This window comes from Nannospalax galili, unplaced genomic scaffold (genome assembly GCF_000622305.1).
Source record: "Nannospalax galili isolate Female #2095 unplaced genomic scaffold, S.galili_v1.0 scaffold286, whole genome shotgun sequence".
Lineage (NCBI taxonomy): Eukaryota > Metazoa > Chordata > Mammalia > Rodentia > Spalacidae > Nannospalax > Nannospalax galili.
In genome coordinates this window covers 10,612,673-10,638,664 of record NW_008359442.1, presented here as the reverse complement: position 1 = coordinate 10,638,664, position 25,992 = coordinate 10,612,673, and the positions used below count along the sequence as shown (strand labels likewise).

The 25,992-nt window shown below is 45.9% G+C and overlaps 1 protein-coding gene and 1 pseudogene across 1 annotated transcript in view; both read right to left on the bottom strand.

Annotated features, from left to right (window-relative positions):
- Positions 1–6,728, bottom strand: part of Kcnk12 (potassium two pore domain channel subfamily K member 12) — a 51,521-nt gene extending 44,793 nt beyond the window's left edge. The window contains exon 1 of the mRNA XM_008823048.1: positions 5,849–6,728. Coding sequence (XP_008821270.1) covers positions 5,849–6,239 — 391 coding nt within the window. The 5' untranslated portion in view covers positions 6,240–6,728. The remainder of the gene's footprint in view (positions 1–5,848) is intronic.
- Positions 6,729–16,002: 9,274 nt separating this feature from the next.
- Positions 16,003–25,539, bottom strand: LOC103725787 (annotated as a pseudogene).
- Positions 25,540–25,992: the final 453 nt, after the last annotated feature.

Sequence of the window (25,992 nt, the reverse complement as noted above, 5' to 3'; positions counted from 1 at the left end):
ACAATGAGTTGCCCACTAGCTTTTGTCAATAAAATGATCTAAATGCTTAGGAAAGTTCTGGAACATCTTCATGGTACTTCTAGCTATAATATTCCAAGGTTGAACCTTTGCTCCATTTGTTGTAACTATAGGCCACTCAAGGCTGGGGCTCTTAGGCATAGTTGGGACAGTGCTTCCTCTCAGCTGGCTGGGCCCTGGAACAGTGGCAAGACCATTCCCTAGGACCCAGGGGACAGGAGAGATGAGGGTTGCTTTTTCTTGTTGTTGTTGTTTGGTTTTTTTGAGACAGGATCACCCCGTAGCCCCAGCTGGCCTAGAACTCACAGAGATCTGCCTGCCTCTGCCTCCCAAGTGCTGGGACTAAAGGCGTGTGCCACCATGCGTGGCGAGGGTCGCTTTTGTCTTAGTCTTTGACACCTGCAGTTATCTCTATCAGTTCCTTCTTGCCCATCACTCAACTAAAACTTCCCACAGGAAGCAGCAAGGGAGGCTGAAGATGCCAGCATCAGCTTAACTCAGCAGGCAGCTCAGCCCCTGGAACTGAGAGTGATGAAGAAAAGCAAGTGGATGTGTGGCCTGTCTCCACAGAGCAATTAGCTGAATGGCTGTGCAACCTCTGCGAGGCTTTGTAGAAGCAGAAGTTCAGCTCAGGAAAGATCCAACAATCTCTCCCTCCGAAAGGGCTGGCCACAAGCCGGCAAGACAGCAGTCCCCACTGACTCAGCAAATTCACTGCTGGAAATTCATCCCAAAGAGATGCTACAGAAGGAAGAGGCCACATGCATAAAGATGCTCACTGTGGTATTACTCAAAATAGCCCAGACTGGGAACCACCCAGCTACCCAGCAGTAGGGAAGCATCAATTAGACAGACTATTATACAACTATTAAAATCAGCACGTGAAGGCCATGTGGAAACATGGACTTGACATTGATGATCAAAGGGAAACAGTGTAGCCCGCATCAATCAGGTCCCTTTCTTTTTCCTACTGCAGGAGGCCTGCAGGAATGAAGAACTGTGTTGGGGGAGTGGTAGACTGTGAGTGACTTGTTCTCTGAATCACATATATAATTACTGTTTACTGTGGTCTGGGTCTGGCGTGGGGGTGGGAAAGATGGGGTGTGAAAGGTGGAGCAGAGAATGGAAATACATTTCCTGCTCCTCTCCAGCTTCAACTCTATGATAGGTTTTTCCTCTGAATGTCCTTCAATTCTGCCATAGTATCATCTTCCAACAAAAACCAGTTAATGATAGAAAAGAAGCAAAGAGGGCACTCCCCTCCTTCCGGGACATGTATGTCATTCCAGGTGTCAAAAGCACTTCCTACTACATTACATACATGTTAGAAGAAACCCGAATGGAATTATGGTAATGACATTTCAGTCTTATAATGTCTTAGTTTTCTCTGCAGCAAAAGCATTTTTTAAAAATCTATGTTAGAAAAAAAGTTAGAACTTGTTACTAATCTCGTGGTTGAATAATTAAGTGTACCTAATTCTGAAAGTAGCAAGTGGAATTATGCAGTGCCAAAAGCGACAACTCTCATACCTACACCATCTCGTCTATACCGGCATGGTTTTAGCTTTAGAGCTAAAAACCTCTGCCAGGAAACCTAATAAAAGGAAGCAAAAATATTTCTGTTTCGATCAAGCTGCCATTTGAGAAAGATTTTTAAATATGTTCTTCTCTATGTGTAAATCTGACAGCAGATGCATAATTAAAGCCCCAGTGGAGAGCTTCCTTTTAATCTTTTCAAAGTAAGCCAATAAAACATCCCTGAGGATGTGGATTAATACTTTTTGGACTATGCTGAATATCTCCAAGCTTCAGTGCTAGCTCCAAGAATACAGTTGAGAACAAGAGAGGAGCATAAGCCACTGTCTTCATCCTTAGTTCATCTGATCTCAGCCGCCGCAGATAATGACGTGCCAAAGCCCACACTTGCAACTGCCATGAGTGATGTTGCTTTGGATGTTTTTTAAATGGGGGAATGCAGATATGGATGCATTCACATTAAAATAAACTACATTCCAATGCCCCAGGGAATATGTCACAGAGGATAAATGGGAGAAGTAACAATTACCCAGAGTTTCAGTTCTGTGTGAGCAATCAGAATGAATAATTTAGACCACAAAGTGGATCTTTTTTTTAAAATCTTGCTTGAGCTACTCAGATGGACTTTCTATACAGATTCAACTACTGCTGAATAATCACAGACACGTTTTCCCACTGGCTCTGTGCTGTGTGGACACCTGTGTTTACACAGTTGCAAAGTGCCCAGCTCTGGATATGGAGCCCTGTTCAAGCCAAATGTCAGGACAAATATTCCATCTCACTACGATGTTCCATGTGACCTTGAGTACACACAGCCAGACTGAACCTTCCTTTAAGTTGCCCAATAGCAAAGTCCTATTCCTGTCCTTTTGTTACTTCCCCTGCACACATGCCCTTGAGGAGGATAGGGTGTGTACACATACATACTTGAGTGCAATAATGGAAAAAAGTGGCTTGGACCATTCTTCACCAGAATGTCCCCTATCTGCTAATGTCCCTGTCTCTGCTGTTCTTTGTACTAGACCTTGCCTGTCTAGCTGTTTACAGCCTATAAATACTTCTAACCCATCTGCCTATAAGATACATGGGATCCTTCAAGTTTTCTCTGTACTTAATGTTGCTGGTCCCTGCCCTGGTGTCATACACACACACACACACACACACACACACACACACACACACACACACACACACACACACACACACACACACACACACACACACACACAGATGGGGGAGACAGAGTGACGCATTATTAAATATTTCAGTGTTTCCAACAATATGAGCATGAAAGTATTGTAACATATACTATATAACTTCAACTCTGAATCTAGGTGAATTTCTTATTACCTGTGTAATCTTATGCAAATCTTCAACACCGTACTACGTAGACTTGGACCAAGGATTGCCTTCTTGTTCTGGTCATTTTTAGTGAGGATGGCTAAAGTATGCTGCAACCCACCTGCCCAGGTTGGAATATACTTTAACACCTGGCTTTCAGAACACACTTTAACCTTTCAAATACAGCACTGGGCCTGATACACACAATACTTCATATTTATGGAACAAAGGATTATCTGTACTAAAGACTAGCTGGATCATTTATCTGAGTCTATACAACACACACACACACACACACAAAATATCCTGTTTCATTAGACAGGATACACAGCTGAATCAAGTCACTTTGGACCCTTGAATTCCACACTGCCGCATGAACCATGCACATTGTCATGGTCAAGTAAAACTAAGAAAATGCTAGTTTTCCTCTTCCTTGGGTGAGGTAGCAGAGAATTCTGATTACTCATTTAGAATTGAGTTTTGGCTCCCTTTGTGGTTGAATTCATAAAAACATCAGTAATACTAACAACTGGACATTTCAAGGGAAGGAAATGTGTAAGCAGAAAAACTGACATATGTAGGTCTTTACTAAAATCCTCATCCAAGTCCATCTTTTACAGAGAAGGCTGAAATGGTAATCATGCTAGCTGGGAATTCAGCAGAACTCACTTGATTAACATAAGTGACCAATTTAAAACAGTACCCCAAAATGTTACAGCAAGCAGACAGCTGGCAGAGACTACTCATGTGGCAGTTTTGATATCTCTGCAGAGGGCTAGTTCAATCCTTAACCATCCAGAGTCTGGTAGATTTTGGAAACAATGTGCTAGGTCATTCATACCATGACACAGCTTCAGTGTACACCTCCCCCCCCCCAAATATACTGCTTGCCTACATCTAAAAACACACATCAAGAGAGAACACAGTTCCTCTCTGCTTGCCTGAAGAGCAGCCAATATTGCCAGTAGATTAAACACTGGGGCATGGAACAATTTTTGAACAAGTGGACTAGATTTTGTGCACAGAGCTGAGAGAGAAGCTTCAGAAGCCATGCCTGGGTTTAGAATCACTCTGAAGGGTCAGTGAATGGAAGATTTCTAGGAGCTCCTGAGAGACTCACGGTGAGCACAGGTCACAAGAATAGGGTCTTTGGATGTATTCACAGCTTGTATGGGAAGAGAACACTGCCAACAGCATCCCCTTATCCTGCAGTTCCATTAGGATGCTAGGATAAGGATGTTACTGGGAGAAAGACGCTGTGACAGACTATGTTCACAGGTGTACCTCCTGGTAGAAGCAAAGGCAAATGTTTATAAGAGGAAGAATACATGTCAACAATGAACTATAAACACATGATGTCATCCTCCAAGATTAAGCATCCTTAGTACTTTTAAAGCTCTTAAAAAAAAAATCCTCTAGTTGCTATAGCAACTTGATGCAGCTCTTAAAAGGGGATTTTTTTGAGGGGGTCATTTTATATCTTCAATCACCATAACAACATGATATATTTTTTAAAGGGTATTTTTATCTAATTTGTGTAGACTTTGGAGTCAGTCCATATTTGTCTTTTCTATTTAAAATAATCAGATCAAACATGACACATGCAAAAATGGAGGCAAGAAAGCTCTTTCACAGACCACACACACACACACACACACACACACACACACACACAAAGGGGGGGGGAAGGGAGAGAGAGAGAGAGAGAGAGAGAGAGAGAGAGAGAGAGCCAGACACATCTCTTGATCATGCATACCACCTCACTCCCGGCCTCCATCCTCCATGCTGGCCCCAGGAAGGGGTGTTTATGAAGTTCCTCATTTCTCAGCTCTGTAAGTACAGCCTTACAAAGGGCACTAGCAGAAGAGAGTACCTTGGGGTGACTAGTGTGGCCAGTCAAGTGCTTCTCCTACCCTGGGACTCAAGCAGGAGTGGTAGAGACACACACCAAGCCTTGTCAAAGTGAGGAGCTGGGTTCCTTCTGCACTCTGTACTGCTGAAGAAATGGGGAGGGGCCGTTTCACAGGATGCTGAAGGCCTAGGGAAAGGGGAGAGTGGAGGAAGTGGTGGTGGGAAAAGTGAGGGTGGACAACAGGGGTGGGTGGAGAATCTCTCTCCAGAAGGAGCTCCAGGGGACTTCAATCTAGCTGAAAAAGGGAGCGTTGAGGACTCAAGAGTCCAAGAATCTCCACAGCGTTCTTCCTAAGATTAAGAAAACATGAACTGTTTATACCAAAAGTGCAAAGCAGAGGAAACTGTCTCCTGGCTCTTGGCATCACAGCTGGTTGGAAAAAGTGGCGAGGGAACAAAGAAAAGCGGTCAAGAATTTGAAGAAGTTGGGGTGTGTGGAGAGGGGAAAACCAGGGAGGACTGTGTGAAACCGCGGATGCCGGGTTTGGGAATAACGGACTTGACTTTGAGGGGTAGGGCAGTGTTTGGACAGGAGCAGAAGCAGGTGCGGTACGAAGGAGATCTAGGTAAAGTGAGTCAGGTCAGGTCCTCCCTCCCCAGAGTAGAAGCCGCTAAGAGGAAAACCACAGGTAAAGAAGAGGAGAGTGCAGACGAAGAGGAAATTAAGAGTGGAGAGAGAAATGGCTTTCGCAACCACCTACTGAGGACAGTGAGATCTAGGTGGGGTGGGGATGAAAACCGAGGGGCAGAGGTGGACTATAGAGCCCCTCAAGTGCCTAGCGTCTGGGTGAGGATCTCGGGGTTCAGACACACTAACAGGAGAGTGAACACTGCTGAGGGTGCCAGAGATAGTCCTCTCAGGCCAGCTCCCAGGCCGAGAGCAAGAAAGGGAGGTAGGAGGACGTGTGGAGAGAGCGAGGCAAAAGTAGGCAGAGGGCATCAGAAGGGAAAAGAAGACCCGGGTACGAGGACCCAACCTCCGATCACTGGAAAGGGCAGAGTGAAAGGCGCGCGGTGGAAAGGCGCAGAGCGCACCGCTCACCTATGGTCGACACCACGGTGCCCACGAAGTAGAAGGCGCCCGGGAAGTCCCAGCGCGGGCGCAGCGCGTCCGCACGGACCCCGGCGGCCAGAGCCGCCTCGTAGTGTCGGAGGAAGGCGCGCAGCTCCGGCTCCGCCACGCCGTGCGCCGCGCTGAAGTTGCGCAGCGTGGCTCCCCAGCGCGCCCGCGCCTCCGCCTCGCCCGGGCTCTCCAGCGCGGAGAAGATCGTGGCACCCGCCACCAGGTAGAGGCCGATGAGCGCCGCCAGCAGCACGAAGCGGCCGGTGTCCTCGTTGAGGTGCGAGCGGCGGCAGCAGCAGCAGCAGCAGGAGGGGCGCGGCAGGCGGCGGCGGCAGCGGCGGGGCGGGGGCCGGGGGCTGCGGGAGGACATGGTCCGGAGCTCAGCCCCGGGGCTGGGGCGGCGCTCGGAGCCTGGGCCGCGACATCCCCGCCGTAAGAGCAGGAACGTGAGGATGGTGGCCAGGGGTCGGGGGCCGCTGCGGAGCCCCTCGGTCGCCTCCCCGGAGCCGGGACGGCAGTTCAGGCCACGCACAGGTCGCGCGGCCCAGCAAGGACCCGGGCTGGAGCGCGCCTCCCCGCGCCCCGACGCCTTGCAGCCTCCCGCCGCTCCTTCCCGGTCGCCCTCGGGCGCGGGACTTCGAAGCTAGGCCCCTGCGTTCCTGTGACCGGAGTCCACGGGGCCCCGGGCCGCATACTCCTCTCGGGACTGGCTGAGGGTAGGAGGAGCCTTGGAGCCCCGGCGCCTAAGACCCGGACGCAGTTAGCCGACCCAGAGCCAGTCCTCTGCGGCGTCCCATATGGCGACGCGGGCTCGGTGGCTCCCAGACGCAGGCTGCGCGGACAGTCCTGCTTCCACCCCCGGGCGGCGTCCCATATGGCGACGCGGGCGGCGTCGGCTTTGGAGCCTCGGAGCCGAGGCGAGTCCACCCGGGAAGCTCTCGCTGTTCCAGCCGAAGAGCCACCCGGCACGGAGAGGCGGAGTCACCCGAGCCCGGGGCGGGGTGTTGGGGAGGGGTGAGCACGGAAGGGAGGAAGGGGTGGAGAGTTGGGCTGCTGAGACTCCTTGGGGTGGTTCTGGAGGCTCCAATGCGGGCCACCCGAGCAGGTGTCCCACTGCGGTGCTCGGCGGCCACAGCACTAGACCCGAGCGTCTTGCGCGTCTCGGCCCTTGGGCTCCGAATCCTTTCCTTTATCAAGCCGTGGGAAACTTCGCTCAACTTGGTGCTTGGCGATCTCTAGGGCTGGGGGCCACAGGGCGCCAATCCTCGACTCCTGATCCTTCGGCTCCAGCCTGAAGTTTAAGTACCTTTCGCTCACTCTTGCTCCTGGATCCAACTCAGCGGAGTCCTCTGGAGGGAAGTGACCCGGCTTGGGGACCGAGGAGAGGCAGTGTCCGGGCTCCCGGCGCGGCGGGAACCTGGGCGTCTGCTCCCCCTCCCGAGAGAGCGGCCGGCCGGCGTCAGCACCGCGGACAGCGCATCGGTGCGGCAGCCGGGATGGGCAGCTCCAGGGCTGCCGGGGCCGGCCGCGCCGGGCGAGGCTGCTCGCCCTGCTGCTGCGCGGTGCTCCCCAAACCCTCCCCGTTTCCCTTTCTACCTCCGGTGTGTCCCTCCCAATCCCAAGGCAGGTGCTGTCGCCGAAACGGCGAGTCAACAGGGTGGGGACGCTGCGGAACGGAGGAGGAGGAGTCACGCGCAGGTGGCGGACCCGGGGCCTTCTCTGGATTCTCCAGCTCGCCCTTCCCGGGGCGAGAGCCTAGATACAGCCCCGGCTGCGGTAAAGGGTAGAGGAGGTTAGGTGCCCCTGCTCGGCTGGCGCGGGGCACCGTGTGCTCTGTAGCGCCCTGGGGAAGTGGTCGCCCCCTTCTGCCCCACATCGGTGGGGAAAGATAGCGGGTGATCAGCGTAGTCCCGGGCCCTTCTCTGCGGAACAGAATCCTCTTTGGCTAGGACCACAAAGTTGTGTGGCGAAGAAGCCCTCGGTACAGACAGAAAACCACCCTCTAGGTTGCCAGTCCCCTTTCCGCCCCCTTTTCCCTTTTACTGGCCGCGGGGAAGAGGATCCTAATACTAACACACATAGATGACCTGAAAGAAAGATTATGACAGTGACTGTGCTTAGCTATTCCAGGTACCTGAGTGAACTGTGGCAAAATTCAGAGCTGTCCTGGGTCCCCGCACCCATCCCTAAACCAGGCTTTCTGGCTTTCATTGTAGGAAAATTCCAAGCTAAGATCTACTCAGAGTGGTGGCTGCAGCATTTGTCTCTTAATGGCCTGCCACTCACTGAACATTTCAGTTATGAAACTGGGGTTCTCTGACCCACACTTAGAAGTACAGGCTTGGACTAGAGGCAGGAGAGCTGTGGAATGCTGAGCACACCTGACTTGGGATGTGGATTATGATGAACCAGGGGCAGTGAAAGCTTACCTCCTCCCAGAGTCCCTGCCCCAATATATGGGGGGAGAGGACTGTGCTCCTCTTCCTATATGTAGATGGGGAGAAATCCACTCCACCATAGGCTTTCAGGCCTGGATGATGAGTGGCTAGTTTGGGTGTGAAGGGAAAAACAACTTATTCACTGAGAAATCTTAGCCCCATGATTCAGTTCTGGAGCACAATGAAACCTTTATCCAAACACCAACCATTACAAACTATTGCTGTTTTCAATTGCTTTCTCCCAAGCCTCCCCTGGGTTCTCTGCCCATGTCACCCCAAGCCCTGTTTCTCCAGCCTCTCTCTCATACTAGCCCCTGTGGACAGTGAAAATAGCCTAGCCATGGACCTCTGGGACTGAGCATCACTTGGCTGGTCAGTTTTGAAAGAAGTCCTGAGAAGAGTCATTTCAGGAGTTGGCCCTGGAGCCTCCAGATGCAGCTGAAAGGCCCGGCCAGGTCTCTCAGGCTTTGCCTGGACTCCCAGAGCAGGGATCAGGTGATTCGCTGCAGTGTCCAGTGCCTCTGGAACCAGCTTCTTGCCCAGTTGGCAGAGGTCCTGCCCTGTCCACTGACTTGTGATTCTAGCTTGATTAGCAGCAGCCCCTTGGCATCAGTTTCAACTCTGAGTGACCAAATCAATTTATATAATAGGAAAATTATGAGCTCCCTGCTCATAGATGTGGGTCCTTTAAGGAACTAGCCCCTTGAAGAATGTGATTTTGTCCACTAAATCAGTATTTAAGTTATTGACTGCCAGCTGGCTATCCTCAATGCTTCTACTTCAGCCCTGAATTGCTGTAGTCTAAGGCTAGGACTTGGTCTGGCAAGTGTCTCCCCACATAGGTCCATCCTGACTTCCTGACTGCCCGACTACTGTGATCACACCCATTCAGTCTGATCATGTGACACATGCCTCTAAACCATAATCTCCAATGGTTCTCCAGTGCTATATAAATTTGGTGTTTAAATCTTTGAGGTTGTGGTTCAGAGCCTTTAATGACATGATTCCAGAGAGGGGAAAAATCACCCCAGCCTTATGCACTACCTCTTACTCTTTAAAGACTGTGTTCCCAACCCAGACACCAGGTCCTTTACAGCTCTTCAAATATAGAGTCGGCTCAGTTAGTTTCTTTTCTTTCAAATGTTTATTTTACGTGTGTGTGTGTGTGTGTGTGTGTGTGTGTATACATGCTACTGCATATATGTAAGTCAAAGGACAACTTGTGGTACTCAGTTCTCTCCTTCCACCATGCGGGTTCTTTCTCCAAAACTTTTCCTTTGTAGGAAGTTACTTTGATGCCATTATTTTAACCCCAGGGTTCTTGAATCTGTGATGAACTCAGGAACTTCAAGACAAGTAAACAGGTGCACCCTCTGTCTTTTCCTTCTTTCCCTCCTTCTCTCCTTCTTCACCTTTCTCCTCTTTCTCTCATTTATAAAGGAAGACAGTGCTGGGGTGTTGTCCAGGAAAATGCGGTCAAATGCAACCTCAACTGGCATTTCCATTCATAGACACACAGCTAAAATGCACAAAAGGTAATCCATTATATACAAAACATTGATGATCATAGTAGCAAAAATGAAAACAATTGTTAGATCTATGAGCTGAAAAATGAGAAAATAAAATGTAGCATGTCTGTACAATGAAATGTTCAGCAGCAAAAGAAATGAAGTGCTGACGTGGGCAACAACATGTAAGAATCTTTTAAAAAATGTACTTGAGAAAAGCCACATATTATGAGCCCATTTGTATGAAGTGCTCATAATGAGCAAATCCACAGACAGCAGCAGCTTAGTGGTGGCTTAGGGGTTAAGGGCAGATGGGAGCAATGATTAATGGGTATGGGTTTCCATTTAAAGGTGGTGAAAATGTTTTAAAGTCGATTGTGGTGATGATTGTATGGCTCTGTAAATAGACTAAAAAGCATCCAATTATATACTTTAAATGGCTGAATTGTATGGTATGTGAACTAGAGCTCAATAAAGCTGTTTAAGAAGTACAAGTGCAATTAACCGGACAAGTCTTTATTTAAAAAAAAAAAATAGAAGTAGCCAGGCGTGGTGGTGCACGCTTTTAATCCCGGCTATGTCACAATTTATTTATTCATATTCTTGATGAATGGCATCTTGATTGCTTTCAACTTTTTACATCTTCTATTTATTATTTTTATTTTATGTACATGAGTATATTGCCTGCATGTGTGTAAGTGCACCCATGTTGTGCAATGCCCTTGGAGGTCAGAAGAGGGTGTCAGATCCCCTGGAACTGGAATTATAGACATTTATTAGCCTCATGTGGGTTTTGGGATTTGAACCTGGGTCCTCTGCAAGAGCAGTCAGTGCTCTTAACCACTTAGCTACCTTTCCAGCCCCAGTGTTGTGGTTTTGTAACTACCACACTGAGGAGGCTAAAGCAGGACTGTGAGTTCAAGACCTGCCTGGAGTAAGTAACAAGTTTCAGACCAGGTTGGGCTACATCGTGAGACTCTGTCACAAGCAAACAAACAAGACATCCCTCTGAAAAAAGAAAAAGAAAAAGAATTTATCTCAAGGAAAATAATTTCTTTAAAACAAAAAGTATAGAGGAGGTGGATATAGGCCAGTCAGTAGAGTGCTTGCCTAGCATGTACAAGGTTTGGGTTCAATTCCCAGAACCACATAAAACCCATTGTGATAGCACATGCCTGTAATCCTAGCACTTGGGAGTAGAGTCAAGAGAATCAGAAGTTCAAAGTACTTAGTGAGCTTTGAGGCCAGCCCAGGATGCATGTGACTTTGTCACAAAAACAAACACAGTAATTTTAAAAGTGGAAAATTGGAGCTAGTTAAGCTGTGGTAAACACAAAATTATGAAATTAAATTTGAACAAAGGAATTTGTTCCAGTAAATACTTCCTTTTAAAAATTAATTTGTGGTGTTGGGGAGATGACTTAGTGGTTAAGACCACTGACTGCTCTTGCAGAGGACTGAAGTTCAGTTCCCAGCAACCACATGGCACCTAACAACTGTCTGTAACTTCAGTTCCAGGGGATCCAACACCCTCTTTGACCTCTGTGGGCATTGCATGACATGGGAGCACTTACATACATGCAGGCAATAATCTCATATAAAATAAAAGTAATAAAATATTTTTAATATATATTTGAATTTTTGTATATTTTATACATAACATCCTAGTCCTCTCTATACTCCCTTTCCCACTGGAAGCCTCCTATAACCCCTTCACACACTGGATTTCATGTATTTTTTCATTTATGTTAAGGCCTATTGAATCAAGTTAGTGTTCCATGACATCCTTCAGTGCAAGTTCATCCACTGGGATCTAGTCAGCCTATCTAGAGTCACTCACTTAAAAAAGAGTAATCAGGTCGGATGTGGTGGCACATGCCTTTAATCCCAGCACTCGGGAAGCATAGGCAGGTGGATCTTTGTGAGTTCAAGGCCAGCCTGGTCTACATAGTGAGTCCCAGGATAGCTGGGGCTACAGGGAGGCCCTGTCCCAAAAAGACCAAAAAAAAAAAAAAAGAGTAATCAGCTGCCCAGTAGTTCTTTGGCTAAGATTGGGACCTGCTGCCCATTTCCACAGTTCTATGCTGGGTTTTTGTCTGCTTGAGTTTGCCTGGGTCCTGTGCATGCTGTCACCATGGCTGTGGGTTCGTATGAGCAAGTTCCCAGCAACCTGTAAGACTTTATTTCCATATGGTCATGCACCTCTTCCCCTGGCTTTTACAATATTTCTGCCCTCTCTTCTGCAATGGTCCCTGAGCCCTGGGTTCTTTGCCCTCTGTTAGATGAGGGAACTTTGTTGATGAGAGTTGAGAGCTGCATTAGTATTCTCTCTACCCCTTATTCCACTATTTCCATGAGTCTTAGGTGTAGAGGTTCCATTGCAGATGTGTCACTTAGGGCTGGGCATTTCACAGACACTTAATCACTGTGTGTGACCAGTTGTGGAACTCTGTAATAGTCTCCATCTGTTGCAAAAGAAGCTTCTTTGATAAGTGGTGTCTTGAATACTTGTCTGTAAATATAAGGATCCATATTTAACACATAGTAAGAAACTACATTTGTCTAGGGATGTGACAGCCTTGGGGTTTTCTCTAAGATCTATGACCTCTCCAGCCATGTCTATTTGGCTACGTTTATAGTACCATACATGAGTTGCCTTCCATTAGGTGGGCTTTAGGTCCAATTAGGTAGCTGTTGACCACCTCCAAGATAAAAGTGCCATTACTGCCCTAATATGGTTTGCTGTGCTGGTCATTGTTGTGGTTATTAGGCCTGAAAGCTGGGGTTAGACCTTTGATTGATGTTCTCCCTTAGCAGCTTGCATAGTGTTCTCCAAAACTATGAGCACTAGCCTTCAGGGAGGTGACTTCAGGTCAGTTCCATCTCCATTGCTCCAAGTCTTATGTCCAAAGTATGTCTTGTTATATAAAATATTTTAAAAATTGGCCAGGAGTGGTGGCACATGCCTTTAATCCCAGCACTCTGGAGGCAGAGGCAGGCAGATCTCTGTGAGTTCGAGGCCAGCCTGGTCTACATAGCAAGTTCCTGGTCAGCTGGGGCTACAGGGAGACCCTGTCTCAAAAAGACCAAAAAAAATTTTTTTAATTAATTTGTATTGGTAAAATTCTGTTTAAAATTTGGGAGACTGCAGAAATGGCTCAGTTGTTAAGAACACTGGCTGCTCTTGCAGAGGACCTGGGTTCAGTTCCCAGCACCCACATGGTGGCTAACAACTGTCTGTAACTCCAGTACCAGGGGGATATGACACACTCTTCTGGCTTTTATGGGCATTATATGACATGAGTGCACTTATATACATGCAACCAAAGCACTCATACACATAAAATAAAAATAAATAATTTTAAATTCTGCATCCCAAGTAGCAGATTCAAAATGTTCTGGGTACTTCCAAACCTGTTTTCTCTTCTCAGAACTCCTCAAACACTATTGTCTACCTGATTTATTAGTAATCAGCAGTGTCAAAGTCTCACCCTGAAGCCAGGCTAGACAAGAACTCAATATTCTGCTTCTTCTTCCTGAGTACTTGAACTCACAGGTGTGCACCACCATGCTCAGCATACAAGTTACTTTTTAAATATTAAATCTGGAGAAAGTTAATCATCTCTATCCTTGAAAGGTCACTTGAGTTGCTTTCCTGGTTGTTCAAATGCAGCCACTGTCTTCCCTACATTCTCTTGAAATTAAGGTTTTATTTTCTTTGGGGATTTGGCAAATATTTCCTCATCTGATGTTTCACAAGATGGCGGAAGATTAAACCAGTGTCACCTCTTGGGATGGAAGAGAAGAGAGCTGATCTAATTTGAGGTCATGGAGTCCAGTTAAAGACAAGAGGTTGGGGGCAGGCCATAGTCTAGGAGCTGTAAGAACAGCTTTGAAATTATTCTGAGGAAAGAGAAGTCTGATTGGAGCCTTGAGCTTATACAGGGTCTAATTGGTTTGGTGGTACAGGACATAACCAGTGTTGAATGTAGTGAGTTTAACTTCCTGGAGCTATATGGAATTTGAAGATAGGTGAGGCTTGAACTTATGACTTTGAGAAGAGGACAGCCTTGGTGCTCAAGATGGGTCTCCATGAGAAGGCGCTTGTGAGCAGCAATAGATAAGCAGTGTCATAGAGGGTGCAAACAAGAGACCTGTGCTGGATAGTTTCAGTTCTCAACTTGACACATCTGGGAAGAGGGAAGGAATTTCCTCCATCAAATTGGCATGTCTCTGAGGCATTTTCTTGATTGTTGAGTGATATGGGAGGGCCCAGCCCATTATGGGCTGGTTCTGGGTTGTATAAAAAAGAATACTGAACATAGACCAGAAGAGGAAACTGGTAAGCACCACTCCTTTGTGTTCTGTGTTTCAGTTCCTGCCTTCAGGTTCCCGCCCTGAACTCCTGCCCTGGGTCCCCTCCATAATGAACTGTAAATTAGAAAGTGAAATAAACCCTTTCCTCCCTAAGTTAGTTTGATCAGTGTTTTAATAAATATTTTGCTTATTTATTTATTTTATATGTATGCATGTACTGCCTGCATGTATGTAAATGCACCCATGTCCTGCAATGCCCATGGAGGTCAAAAGAAGGTATCAGATACCCTAGAACTGGAATTATGGATGGTTGTTAGCTGTCATGTGGGTGCTGGGAATTGAACTCAGGTCCTCTGCAAGAGCAGCCAGTGCTCTTAACCACTGAGCCATCTCTCCAGCCCCTATTAACCCTCCTGGGGAATATGCTTCCATTTTCTTATTAGTCTTGTGTCCTGATGTTGTATCAAGTATTGATATGGGACAGTGATGTCTCCACTATTATTGTAAAACTGTAGAATTCTCCCTCCAAATTTGGCACTCTGTGTCATACAATTTGGGGGCTATGTTGTTTTGTACATATATGTTTAGAAGTGTTACAGCTTCTTGATGAATTTACTCTTTTATGAGTATATTAATATGTAATGTTCTTTTTGTCTCTTTTTCTTTCTTTTATTCTTATTTTTTATTCTTTTTTTTCCTCTTTTTGAGACTGGGTCTCCCTGTAGTGCCAGCTGGCTTGGAACTCACTATAAAGCCCAAGCTGGCCACATTCTCACAGAGATCCATCTGCCTCTGCCTCCTGAGTGCTGGGACTAAAAGCATAGGCCACCACACTTGGCTTCTTTCTTTCTTTTAAAGATGTATTTATTTTTATTTTACTTGTATGAATGTTTTGTCTGCATGTATATATACATGCAGACATACATGTATATGTGTGTGTGTGTGTGTGTGTGTGTGTGTGTGCACGCACTGGAGTTACAGACAGTTGTGAACAGCCATATGTGTTCTGAGAGTTTAACCTGGGTGCTCTGCAAGAGCAACAAGTGCTCTTAACCACTGAGCCATCTCTCCAGTCCTCTTTCTTTCTTTTTACCATCTAACTTGCTTTAATGTTGCTTCACAAATGGTGTAAAATACTAGAGACAAGGAATAATCACAATTTTGTGGCCAACATTATAAATATGGGAATTATAAATTAAAAAAAATTTCTACTGAGAGATGGCTTAGCAGTTAAGAGCATTTACTGCCCATCCATAGGGCCTGGGTTCAGTTCCTAGCACCCACATGGCAGCTCACAACCATCTGTAACTCCAATTCTAAGGCTTCCAACACCCTCTTCTGGTCTCCATAGTCATTTCATACACAGGTGCACTTATATACATGCAGCCAGAACACTCACTCATACAGATCATAAATAAAATAAGTAAAACATTTTCTGGTTTAAAAAATATATCTGACCAGGCATGGTGGTACATGCCTTTAATCCCAGCACTTGGGAGGTAGAGGCAGCTGGATCTCTGTGAATTCAGTCCAGCCTGCTCTACATAGGGAGTTCCAGGCTGGCCAATGCTGCACAGTGAAACTCTGCCTCAAAAAACAATAAATAAAAATAAAGAAATAATCTGGTAGTCAGTTCAGTTCTGCAGTCTCTGTGTCTAGTAGAGCTGGACTCTGTGTTCCTGAGCGGGTTCACCTTTTTCTTTTTATCTGGGTCCTCCACATCCACCTATTTTTCCTCCTTTCTATCCCATCAGATGTCCAGTGGGACCCCCTTGGCCCCCTGTCATCTTCCACCAAAGCCACCTCAGTCCATGCCACCACCAACTCAGAAGCCGCCTCTGCCTCTATGTCATTGTTTACCAAAGTCACTTCAGTCCATGCCACAACCAACTCAGAAGCCACCTCTATCTCTACTGTAGCCAACTTTGAACATTCCACTGGGATGCTGTGGTCCATAAGGCCACCTCTTCCTCTCTGCACGGCACCAGGCCCGCCGCTGCTACCACCACCCAGAGGTGGGAAGGGTGGCAAGAGGATGCCTTCAGGCTTAGGGGCCTTATGCTGGTTGCATACTATTTTCCAGGTGAAGTTCTGGTTTCCACAACCTGGATTGGGACCTTGCCAATCTCTAGCTCTGTGCTAGATGTTTCTTTCTCTTGGGGGGCCAGGGGCGTCGTTTCCCCTCTGTAACCTAGGGGCCCTCTTAGGGGGAAGCCTCCTTTGTCTTCTCTACTGTAGCCTCCCATGCAACCCATAGGCCCCCAGGACTTCCTGAACAATACAGAATAGTAGCAGCATTCCTCTACCCTCATGGGGTGGCATGCCACCCTGCATGCTCTTCATTGGAGGCTTCTTTTGGGAAAGAGAGACTTTAAGTTTTCTTCCTAGGAAATCTTTCCCATCAAACCACTGTACAGAGCAGCCTTGGCAGCTGGTGGATCTTCATAGGATCCATCATAGCATCACCTTTGGGCTTTCCTGTTTCCTTATCCAGGTAGAGGTAGGTCATGGGTTGCCCAGTTCTCTTGCTCCTCTTAACAACCCCACAATGCTTAAAGGAGTCTCCCAGATCATGGAGAGTCACATTGTCAGCTAATCTTTGCACATACGTTGCACTGTTGTCAGTCTTCATCTGGATCTACAGGAAGGCTTAGGTTAAGATCTGGTCCTTCATCCATGGGTTCACCAGGCTTTTTGAAGCCACCTCACTCTCTAGCACTGATTTTACTGTGCCATCCTTCCAACCTACATCTGGTCATGCCTCCATGATCAAATCTCCTCTTCCTCTGGCTCAGATATCTAGGCTACTCATGCTCTGGTTCTCTCCCAATCCAGAAAATTCTCCAAACTCCTACTCATAAACACCCATGGAGTGGTCCTATCAGAATGAACTCTGCCACCCATAGCTGCTGCTCTTTGGGCCATATTGACTTGGAGCCTGCCTGTAGAATCCAGTCAGAGGGTTGAGGGTAACTGGAGGGAGGTTACTACTGAAAGCTACTTTGCTGTCCATAGCTGCTAGGGTGCCCATAGGTGTTCTGCTGAGAAAAACTACTCTGATCATAACTAGTGAGCTAGGAAGAGGACTAGCTGGTAGGAAGATAAAAAGGAGGTACAGTGACTAGCTGCATGGGTAGCTCCCAGTACCTGGAGATAACTGTAGTTATACTGTCCATATCCTGGGCTGGGCTTAATAACTCCTGTGTTAGATTGAGGTTGACTAGTTTCAGGGGGATTCTGATCATTTGGTGGTCTTGCGGGTACAGTGGCTGCCGGCTTTTGTTCTTAGGCTGGGTGCCATTGGCACACTGAGCTGCCTAGGAAACCTGGTGGTGGTAACTGTCATACTCCTGGACAGCCTGGCTATATGCCTAGGAAGCAGTTGGAATAGTGTGACCAGTGGCTGTCCAGAAGAAATTGTATGTGTAGTCTACCCATAGGCAGACATGAGCCTGGTTATAGCTGACATCAGTAGGTTGCCCAGAGGTGCCGAAGCTTTGTTGTCAATACATCTTGGTGGAGGAGGGGGTTGTCTGTCCATATTCTTGAGTTGGCTGGGCAGTGTAAGCACTGTAGCCTGCTGGTCGGTACCTTGGCCGTAGGTATTGTAGCCCACAGACACCGTATTCTCTCCTTCCTATTCCTCTTTCTTCCTTTTTTTTTCTTTTCTCTTAAAGTCTATTTTATTTACAACTAGCATGACCACCTCAGCTCTCTTTTGGGTACTGTTCTTTTTAAAAAATATTTATTTATTTATTATTATTAATAATTTATTTGGTCTTTTTGAGATAGGGTCTCCCTGAAGCCCCAGCTGTCCTGGAACTCGCTATGTAGACCAAGCTGGCCTTGAACTTACAAAGATCTGCCTGCCTCTGCCTCCTGAGTGCTGGGATTAAAGGTATGTGCCATCATGTCCAACTTTTATTTATTATTTTTAAATTTTATGTGTATGAGTGTTTGGCCTGCAGGTATGTAAGTGCGCCACGTCATGCAATACCTCCAGTGGCCAGAAAAGGGTGTCAGATCCCCTGAAACTGGAGTTACTGATGGTTGTTAGGTGCCATGTTGGTGTTGGGAACTTAATCTGGGTCTTCTGCAAGAGCAGCCTGTGGTCTTAACTGCTAAGCCATCTCTCCAGTCCCCCTCTTGGTTATTTTAAAATAACTAATAAACATATATATATCAAGAACCTACCAGATACAAAGCAGCATACTAATTAGTGTACTATAGAAAGCAGTGAATTCTGTGTGTCCGAGTGTCTACAATAAGCTCTGCTCTCCTCAGAGCCTCGCTGAAGAGATGACACACAGTTAGGAAGCAGTAAGAACTGTGGCATAGAACATGCAGCTCAGAGGTAATCATGGAAGGACAGGGAAGAGAGCCTGTGGTGAGGGCTACAGTAGCCAGAGGAGGCTTTGGACAGCAGGCAGGGTGAGGGCTGAACCTAAGGATGGGTAAGGTTTGTGTGACTGAAGGAGAAGGAGTCCCGCCAGGAGGATTCTCCCAGGTCTAAGTATAGAAGCTGGAAGACACACACTGTGTTCAAGCATGTGTAGAGAGCAGAGGGTGAGTGTGGGTGAGTGGCAAAGTTGCTGTTTTATACTCTGTGACCTCATAGGCTGGCCTCTCAATACGACTTCAGTTCACTCAACAACTGACCCATAAAATCCAAAGGTGAGTTGTTTTTTTTTTTTCTCCCTTCCAGAGATTTAGATATTTCATATCGATAAAGCCAATTTGGGCCAGACTTTCAGTTTCCTCACATACATTGCCACACTGAGAGGCTTCAGCTATATCTGTAGAGGAAAAGCCAGACAAATGAAGGACACTGTGTGGAGTCAGGGGCTCTTGTTAAAATTTTGCTGAGCTTCAGGTTCCACATCTGTGTGAAGAATGCACCATCTTGCCTTCATGTCACCTTGATATTTTGGGATAAATGGAACCACCAATCACTCCCAGGTCACAAGGGGTTTAGAGGTGCAGGCCAGAATCCCAGGGTGGAAGAGCCTTAAAGGCCATTGAGGATGAGTTTATTTCCCAACCTTCTGTCCAGAAAGCTGGATGTTTTTTGTCTAAACTCTCTCTCCATGGGAGCCAGCATTGCCATTGAGAAAAAAAAATGGTTTTTAAATGTCTACTTCAATTCTTTCTTATTTAAAATCTCATCCAGATTTTTCGTTTTGTAGGTAAGGCCATAATACATGTATTGATTTTGTCTCAAATGGATTTTAACATAACTTTTTAAGACTGTATGGGCCGGGGATACAGGTCAATTGTTTGTCACATGCCCAGACTCTGGGTTTAATCCCTACGACTACCAAACAAACAAGCAAATAACAGCAACAACAACAAAAAGTAGCTAGAGTTGCTCTAATCCTAACACTTGGGAGGCTATGACTTTGAGGACATCCTAGGCTATATGGTGAGTTCCAGGCCAGCCTAGACTGCAGAGTGAGACCTTATCTTAAACAACAACAACAACAACAACAACAAAACCTGTGCTTGCTTTGGCAGCACATATACTAAAAACAAACAAACAAACAAACAAACAAAAAACACCTAAGTAGTGAATTATTGACTTAGGATAATTAAAAAACTCAGAAAGGTCAAAGTAAGAAAATATAAATTATCCCAGATTCTATCCCATTATTCAGAGAGAATTAGTGCTGTCATTTTAATGACTCCTCTGTTTCATGATCTGGCTCTGTCTGTCTTTCTGTCTGTCTATCTATCGATCATCTATCTATCTGGCATCTATCCATCTATTATCTATTGTCCGTCACTGTTATACTTGAATATAAAATGTCCCCCATAGACTCATATATTGAACAATTTGGTCCCTAGCTGCTGGTGCTATTTTGGAAAGTTCTAAGAACTGTAGATTGGGCTTGTTGAAGGAAGTGAGTCACTGGGTGATGCCTTAGAAGGTTATAACTGGTTTGGTCCCTTCCTCTTTTTCTGCTTCCTACCTGTCTGCTATGAGAGAAGCCTCCTGTGCTCATGTTCCTGTCACCATGTTGCTCTGTCCAAGTATATAAGGCCAAAATAAATCTTTCCTCTTTTTAAGTCAGGTATCTTATCATAACAATGAGAAACAAACTAATTCAATCAATGCGGGAGACAGGCTTGAGCCTAGAGTGAAAGTCTTATTGACAGCTATACAGCAGGCCTGTGGCAACGGCCTGACTGCTGGAGCCACAAGGAATGCCTTGTGGCATTTTGCTCCCATTGGCAGATCATGAGACTGATGCCTAGAGCTCACCACTCCCTAATCACCACCCTTGGATACCTCACCTTTAAACTACTTGCTGTACTGTGATTGGACCACTATCCCTATGTAAGCTTGTGCCTTCCTGCAATAAAGGAGATCTGCGTCACTGAACCTGGTCTCCTGTGTCTGAATGCGGCTCCGCTGACACAGTCTCCTCACCAGCCCTGGGGTCCGGACCAGACGACTGATCAGAGGAACTAAGAGCAGGAGAGCGGCCATAGCCGGAGGAGAGCAGCCACAGCAGACGACCAGAAATCATCTAGCAAATCTATCTACATATACATACATGCAAATTTTATCTGACTAAAAGTCATAAGATATTTTATATGTTGTTTTAAATTTGGTTTTTATTTGACTTAGACCGTTCAAAAACATTTCAAAATTTTCTATTCAAACATATTTGTTGAATATCTATTATATGCTAAGTACTATTTAAGGTATCTGGAGTTGATCTGTGAACATGAAGCTTACATGAGTATCTATCTATCTATCTATCTATCTATCTATCTATCTATCTATCTCTCTATCTCTCTATCTCTATCGCTCTCTCTCTCTCTCTCTCTCTCTATCTATCTATCATTTATCCATCATCCATCTATCATCTATATATCATCTATAATTTACATCAATCTATTACCTATTACCTCTCACTTTATCTAAATATATATGTGTCATTTATTTGCATAGCATCCTCCCAAATGAAGTTCTAGCTGAGTTCCATTGGCATATGTTGTTAGACTCTTCACTTTTTCTTTTCCTCTGTCTTTTTTTTCCTGTCCCTCCTTCTTTCCACATTAGAACAGTAGAAAATATTTGAGGTTGGCTTCTTTTTATTATTGTTGTTAATTATTATTATATTATTATTGTGTGTGAAAGCACATGCATGTCAACATGAATGTGAGTTGGTTCTCTCCTCCTCCCTGGGGAGCAACTCAAGTGGTCAGACTTGTGTGGCAAGTGCTGTTCTTACTTAGATTGCTAATTCTCATTCAAATCCATGCTTCCTCTCTTCCTCAGTAAGATGATGACCATTTTGAGTGTCAATGGGCTCAATTAAAATGCCCTATTTTAGGGCCAGTAAGATGGCTCAGCACATTAAAAGTTCATCCCACACAAACCTGATGACCTTATTTGATCCCCAAATTCCACAGTGGAAAGTGAGAACCAACTGCCCCAAGCCATCCTCTGACCTCTATGTGTATATACACACACACCATATATAAACACATATACACTAATAGAGATTGATTGATTAAAAGGAAATAAAAAAACCTACTTTCCAGTCTCCCTCATACTTAGGCAAGACTTAATTTTATTGTTACAGATTAAATGCAGGGTCTTGCCCATGTGAAGTATGTGCTCTGCTGCTGAACTACCCCCTAGCTGAGATTGTTCTGGCAAAATATTATGGAGAGTTCCAGGAATGTGACATGAAGAAAGCTAAATTTCACTGGGAGAGGGGTTGGGTTTTCCTTTTCTGCCATTTCTTTCACAGTTATGCTTCCTAGAATGTGGACGTGATGGCTGGGGATCCAGCTGCTATACTGAACAAGGTGGTGACTTTATTCATTGAAGCTGTTATGTAAAGGAACTCCCTCCTTCTCCTCTTCCTCCTCCTCTTTTTCTTTAGTATTTTTGAGACAGGGTCTCCCTGTAGCTCCAGCTGGTCTGTAACTCGCTATGTAGACCAGGCTGTCTCGATGTCACAAGAATCCACCTGTCTCTGCCTCTTCAGTGCTGGGGTTAAGAGTGTGCACCACCATGCCTGGCCCAAGAACTCTTAAAATAATACAGGCTAATTAGTCTTTCTGCATTCTACCAACTGTTGTCCAACCTCTTACTAACTGCACACTCTAAATGTTCAAAGGTCCTGTTTAAAGTGAGTCTGACATGAAAATTTAGATTCAATAGGCCTAACTCTTTCATGTACTTCAAGCCTTCCCTCTCATTGCCTAACCTTCCTCCTCCCTCTTTACCCTATGTCTTCCTTATGGTTAACTTTCTTGTGTGTCCTCCCACTGATTCCTCCATATTCTTGCAAGTGGGAGAGATGAAATGTTGGTAACCAAGCGCAAAAGCAATGCCTGAGAGATGAGCATGGGAGAAAGCAGCTTTGGGGTCAGCACAGCTGACCCTGCACTTGGAGTATGAGAATATTAGATGGATCTTTCTCAGGAGATTGGCCCATTGTTTCAGCTGAAGAGCTTTAAAAAGGGGGGGTGAGGCCCTGAGGAGAGAAGGAACAGAAGCTGGCATTGAAAAATGGACAGAGAGCACAGAAGCAATTGTTCTTGCACCTTGGCTGTGAAACCTGTGCAAAGACAAGCGATTAGACTTCCCATGCAGAGGACAGACCACAGCACTGAACACTATGTGAAGCTTTAAAAACTGAGAGGGAAACTGAGGCTAACAGTTTTTGTAAGTACTGCAGAAACTAGAGGGCAGATGTGGAGTAAGGTGGTGTCTGCAGTGGCCGATCAGTGAAGAAAGGATGGGAAATGAGAGGATGGATGTAGAGTAAGGCAGTGTCTGCAGTGGCTGATCAGTGGAGGTAGGGTGGTGGGAAAAAAGCATTGTAGGGACAGCTTTCTAATTATTATATAAGTCAACAGGGCTTCAGGACAAGGAATGTTCCTAAGGATAAGTCTGTTCTAAGGCTGAATATGTGGGCTGAAGATGTAACTCAGTTGGTAGAGTGCTCACCTAGGATGCATAGAGCCCTGGGTTCAATTTCTACACTGCATAAAATGGTATAGTGGTACATCTCTATAATTCTAGCACTTGGGAGGTGGAGGCAGGAGGCTCAGAAGTTCAAGGTCATCTTGGCTATTTAACAAATTTGAGGCTAACCTGGACTATGTGAAATGATGCCTTAAAAATAAATAAAAGAGGGGCTAGAGAGATGGCTCAGTGATTAAGAACACTGTTCTTGCAGAAGTCCTGGTTTCGAATCCCAGCACCCACATGGCAGCTAACAACTGTCCGTAACTCCAGTTCCAAGGGATCCAATGGCCTCTTCTGTCCTCTGCAGGCATTGCACGACATGAGTGCACTTACCTACATGCATAGGCAATGTGAACTCATACACATAAAATAAAAATAATAAAATATTTTAAAAAATAAATAAATGAAGCTCAGTGTGTGAGTGTGATTCCCATCTCCTCCTTTTTTTTCTCCCTGCCTCCTTCTTCCCTCCCTCTCTCCTTCCCTCCCTCCCTCCCTCTCTCTTTCCCTCAGCAAGTATTTCCAAATTTCTGCTTAGTGCCAAATATACTTTGCTATTCAGGATCCTAACTCATTATAGATTGCTTTTGTTTAGTGACTGGATAGGAAAGAGAGTGGGAAGTCCATAAGGACAGCTGGAATGGCAGATAAGGATGCTAAGACCTAGGAGGGGAGGCAGAGGCATTCAACTACAGCAACCTGGCAATCTCTGTCAACCTAGAGCAGACTGAATTCTGCCTCTGTGGTCCTGTGTTCTGCATCCAAGTCCCATGGGCTCCTACTGAATGTGCAGAGCCTTTTTGATTCCCACATTTGGTCACTCACCCCCTTAAGGAATTGTCAGGTGAAGGAGCATGGCTTTGGATAGTGGAGGGTCCTGCTCCAGAAAGGCTGGCTGGATATTGGTTGCTTAGAGAGAAAACATCTCTTCAAAAGGCTTTTGTGTTGAAGACTTGGTCCTTAGCTGGATGATCAAGTCATTGAGAGCTAATGGGACTCTGAGGGTTTTTAACTCATCGATGGGTTCATCCCTTGGTGGATTCATAACCTAATGGAGTTATTGGGAGGTGGTGGAAAGAAGGAGGTGAGGTCTCAATGAAGGAAGCAGGTCCCTGGGGGAGTGCTGGAAAGATATACCTTGTCCCTGGTCCTTTCCTGCCTGTCTCTTTCTTCTTCACCATGGGGTAAGCCTCTCTGCTCCTTCACAACTTCTTGCTGTCATGTTCTACCCAGAGACAATGGAACCAGCCAACTGCAAATGGAAAGCTAGGAAACCAGGAGTCTGTGTAGTGTAAGTTGTTTCTCTCAGGCATTTGTCACAGTGACAAAGAGAACATTGACAGATCACTCTGGAAAAGTTTGTTTCAGAACATATAGAGCGGGAAGGAAAGTGCTGAATAAATTTACTTTTGGACACAATTATAGTCTAGGGGAAACATTCTCATTGCTTTGTGCTCTCATTCTGTTATCTGTAAAAAGCATTGTATACAACACCAACCTGAGGAGAATGAGCCAGCCCGCACTAGCAGGATCCCCCCTGGGGGCGTCAGCTGCCCTCTGCTTTCCTAGTAAGCAGATTTTCATCTGGAGAAAGGCCTAGGTTGGGGTGGGGGAGGCTCCAGAGAAAACATTGACTGCGGGGACTCCCTCTTCTCTTTCCAGTGCCCCTAACAGAGACAGCATCTCAAAAGGCCTCAGGTTTGTTGGAAAAATGCATTTCATTTGCTCGTTCCTTTTCCACCAAGTAGAACAGGATATCAGCTAGGTGCCAAAAAGTTGCTGGCAGGAGCTGGATACAAGATTTGAAATTGACTTGCTCTGTGTCTTCATGGAGTATCAGGATGAATATTTATACAAGTCAATGAAAAGTGACCACTTGTGCAATAGCAATAAAGGCAGACAACATGGTTCTGGGGATATGAACTCAGGCAGGCCTCAGGGAGCAGGCAGAGGCCAGGTGGTGGGTATGTGTGGCCAGAGGGCAGTTATGCAAAGGACAAGCATGTACATGACCATTGACAGGAGGCAAGCCTGAGGAAGAGCCCTGTGTAGCTATATGGGGACAGACTGAGGCCTGACCCACAGTGCTTTGGAAATGCTATAGGAATTCCAGGGAAAACAGGGGAGCCTAGATTGTTGTCTTCGGCTTGTTACTCTTCTAGAGTCTCTTTCTTCTGCAATCCATCCTGCAGGGCCTGTTTTCTTCCTACAACACTCATCTGACTTCTGTCTATCCTGTGCCCCTATGTTTGCTCCCTGGAGTCCAGAAGGGCAAACCCAGCCTTATTACAGTGGCTCCTAGACTCTGCTCTTTTGGACCTAAACAACCTGTTCCTCCATCTTCATTCACATCCATCTCCCTTACTTCCCCACACCTGTTCCCACATCCCCAATCCACACATCATCTCCCATTGCTTCCTCTTCTCTGCTGGAAGACTCTTTTATCAACAGGAATGCCAGGACAACATTAACTCCCAGGCCAAGTAATTCCACTGCTGCTGGTCCTGCTCCGTGACTAGATTTGACCTCATGAAAGCCAACACTCACGTAGTTATCTGCCCATGTAAGTGTTTAAACAGTGAAAGGAAAGGTCATAGCACTGGCTCTCCTTTACATGAAATTTCCAAGATAGGCAAACCCACAGAGACAGAAACTAGACTATTTGCCAGAGGCTGGAAGGGTTGGAAGGTATGTGCTAAATCTGTAGGTTCTTGTCCTGTCAGTACCCTTTGGTATTTGTCAAACTGGCAAATGACCAAACAGCTCTGCACCAAGCAGGAAATTTTATTTGGTGGCCAAAGAATGGGGGAAGAAAGCTTACATGCTGAAGTGTCTTCTCTCTGAGCAGCCCTGAGGATTAGTTTT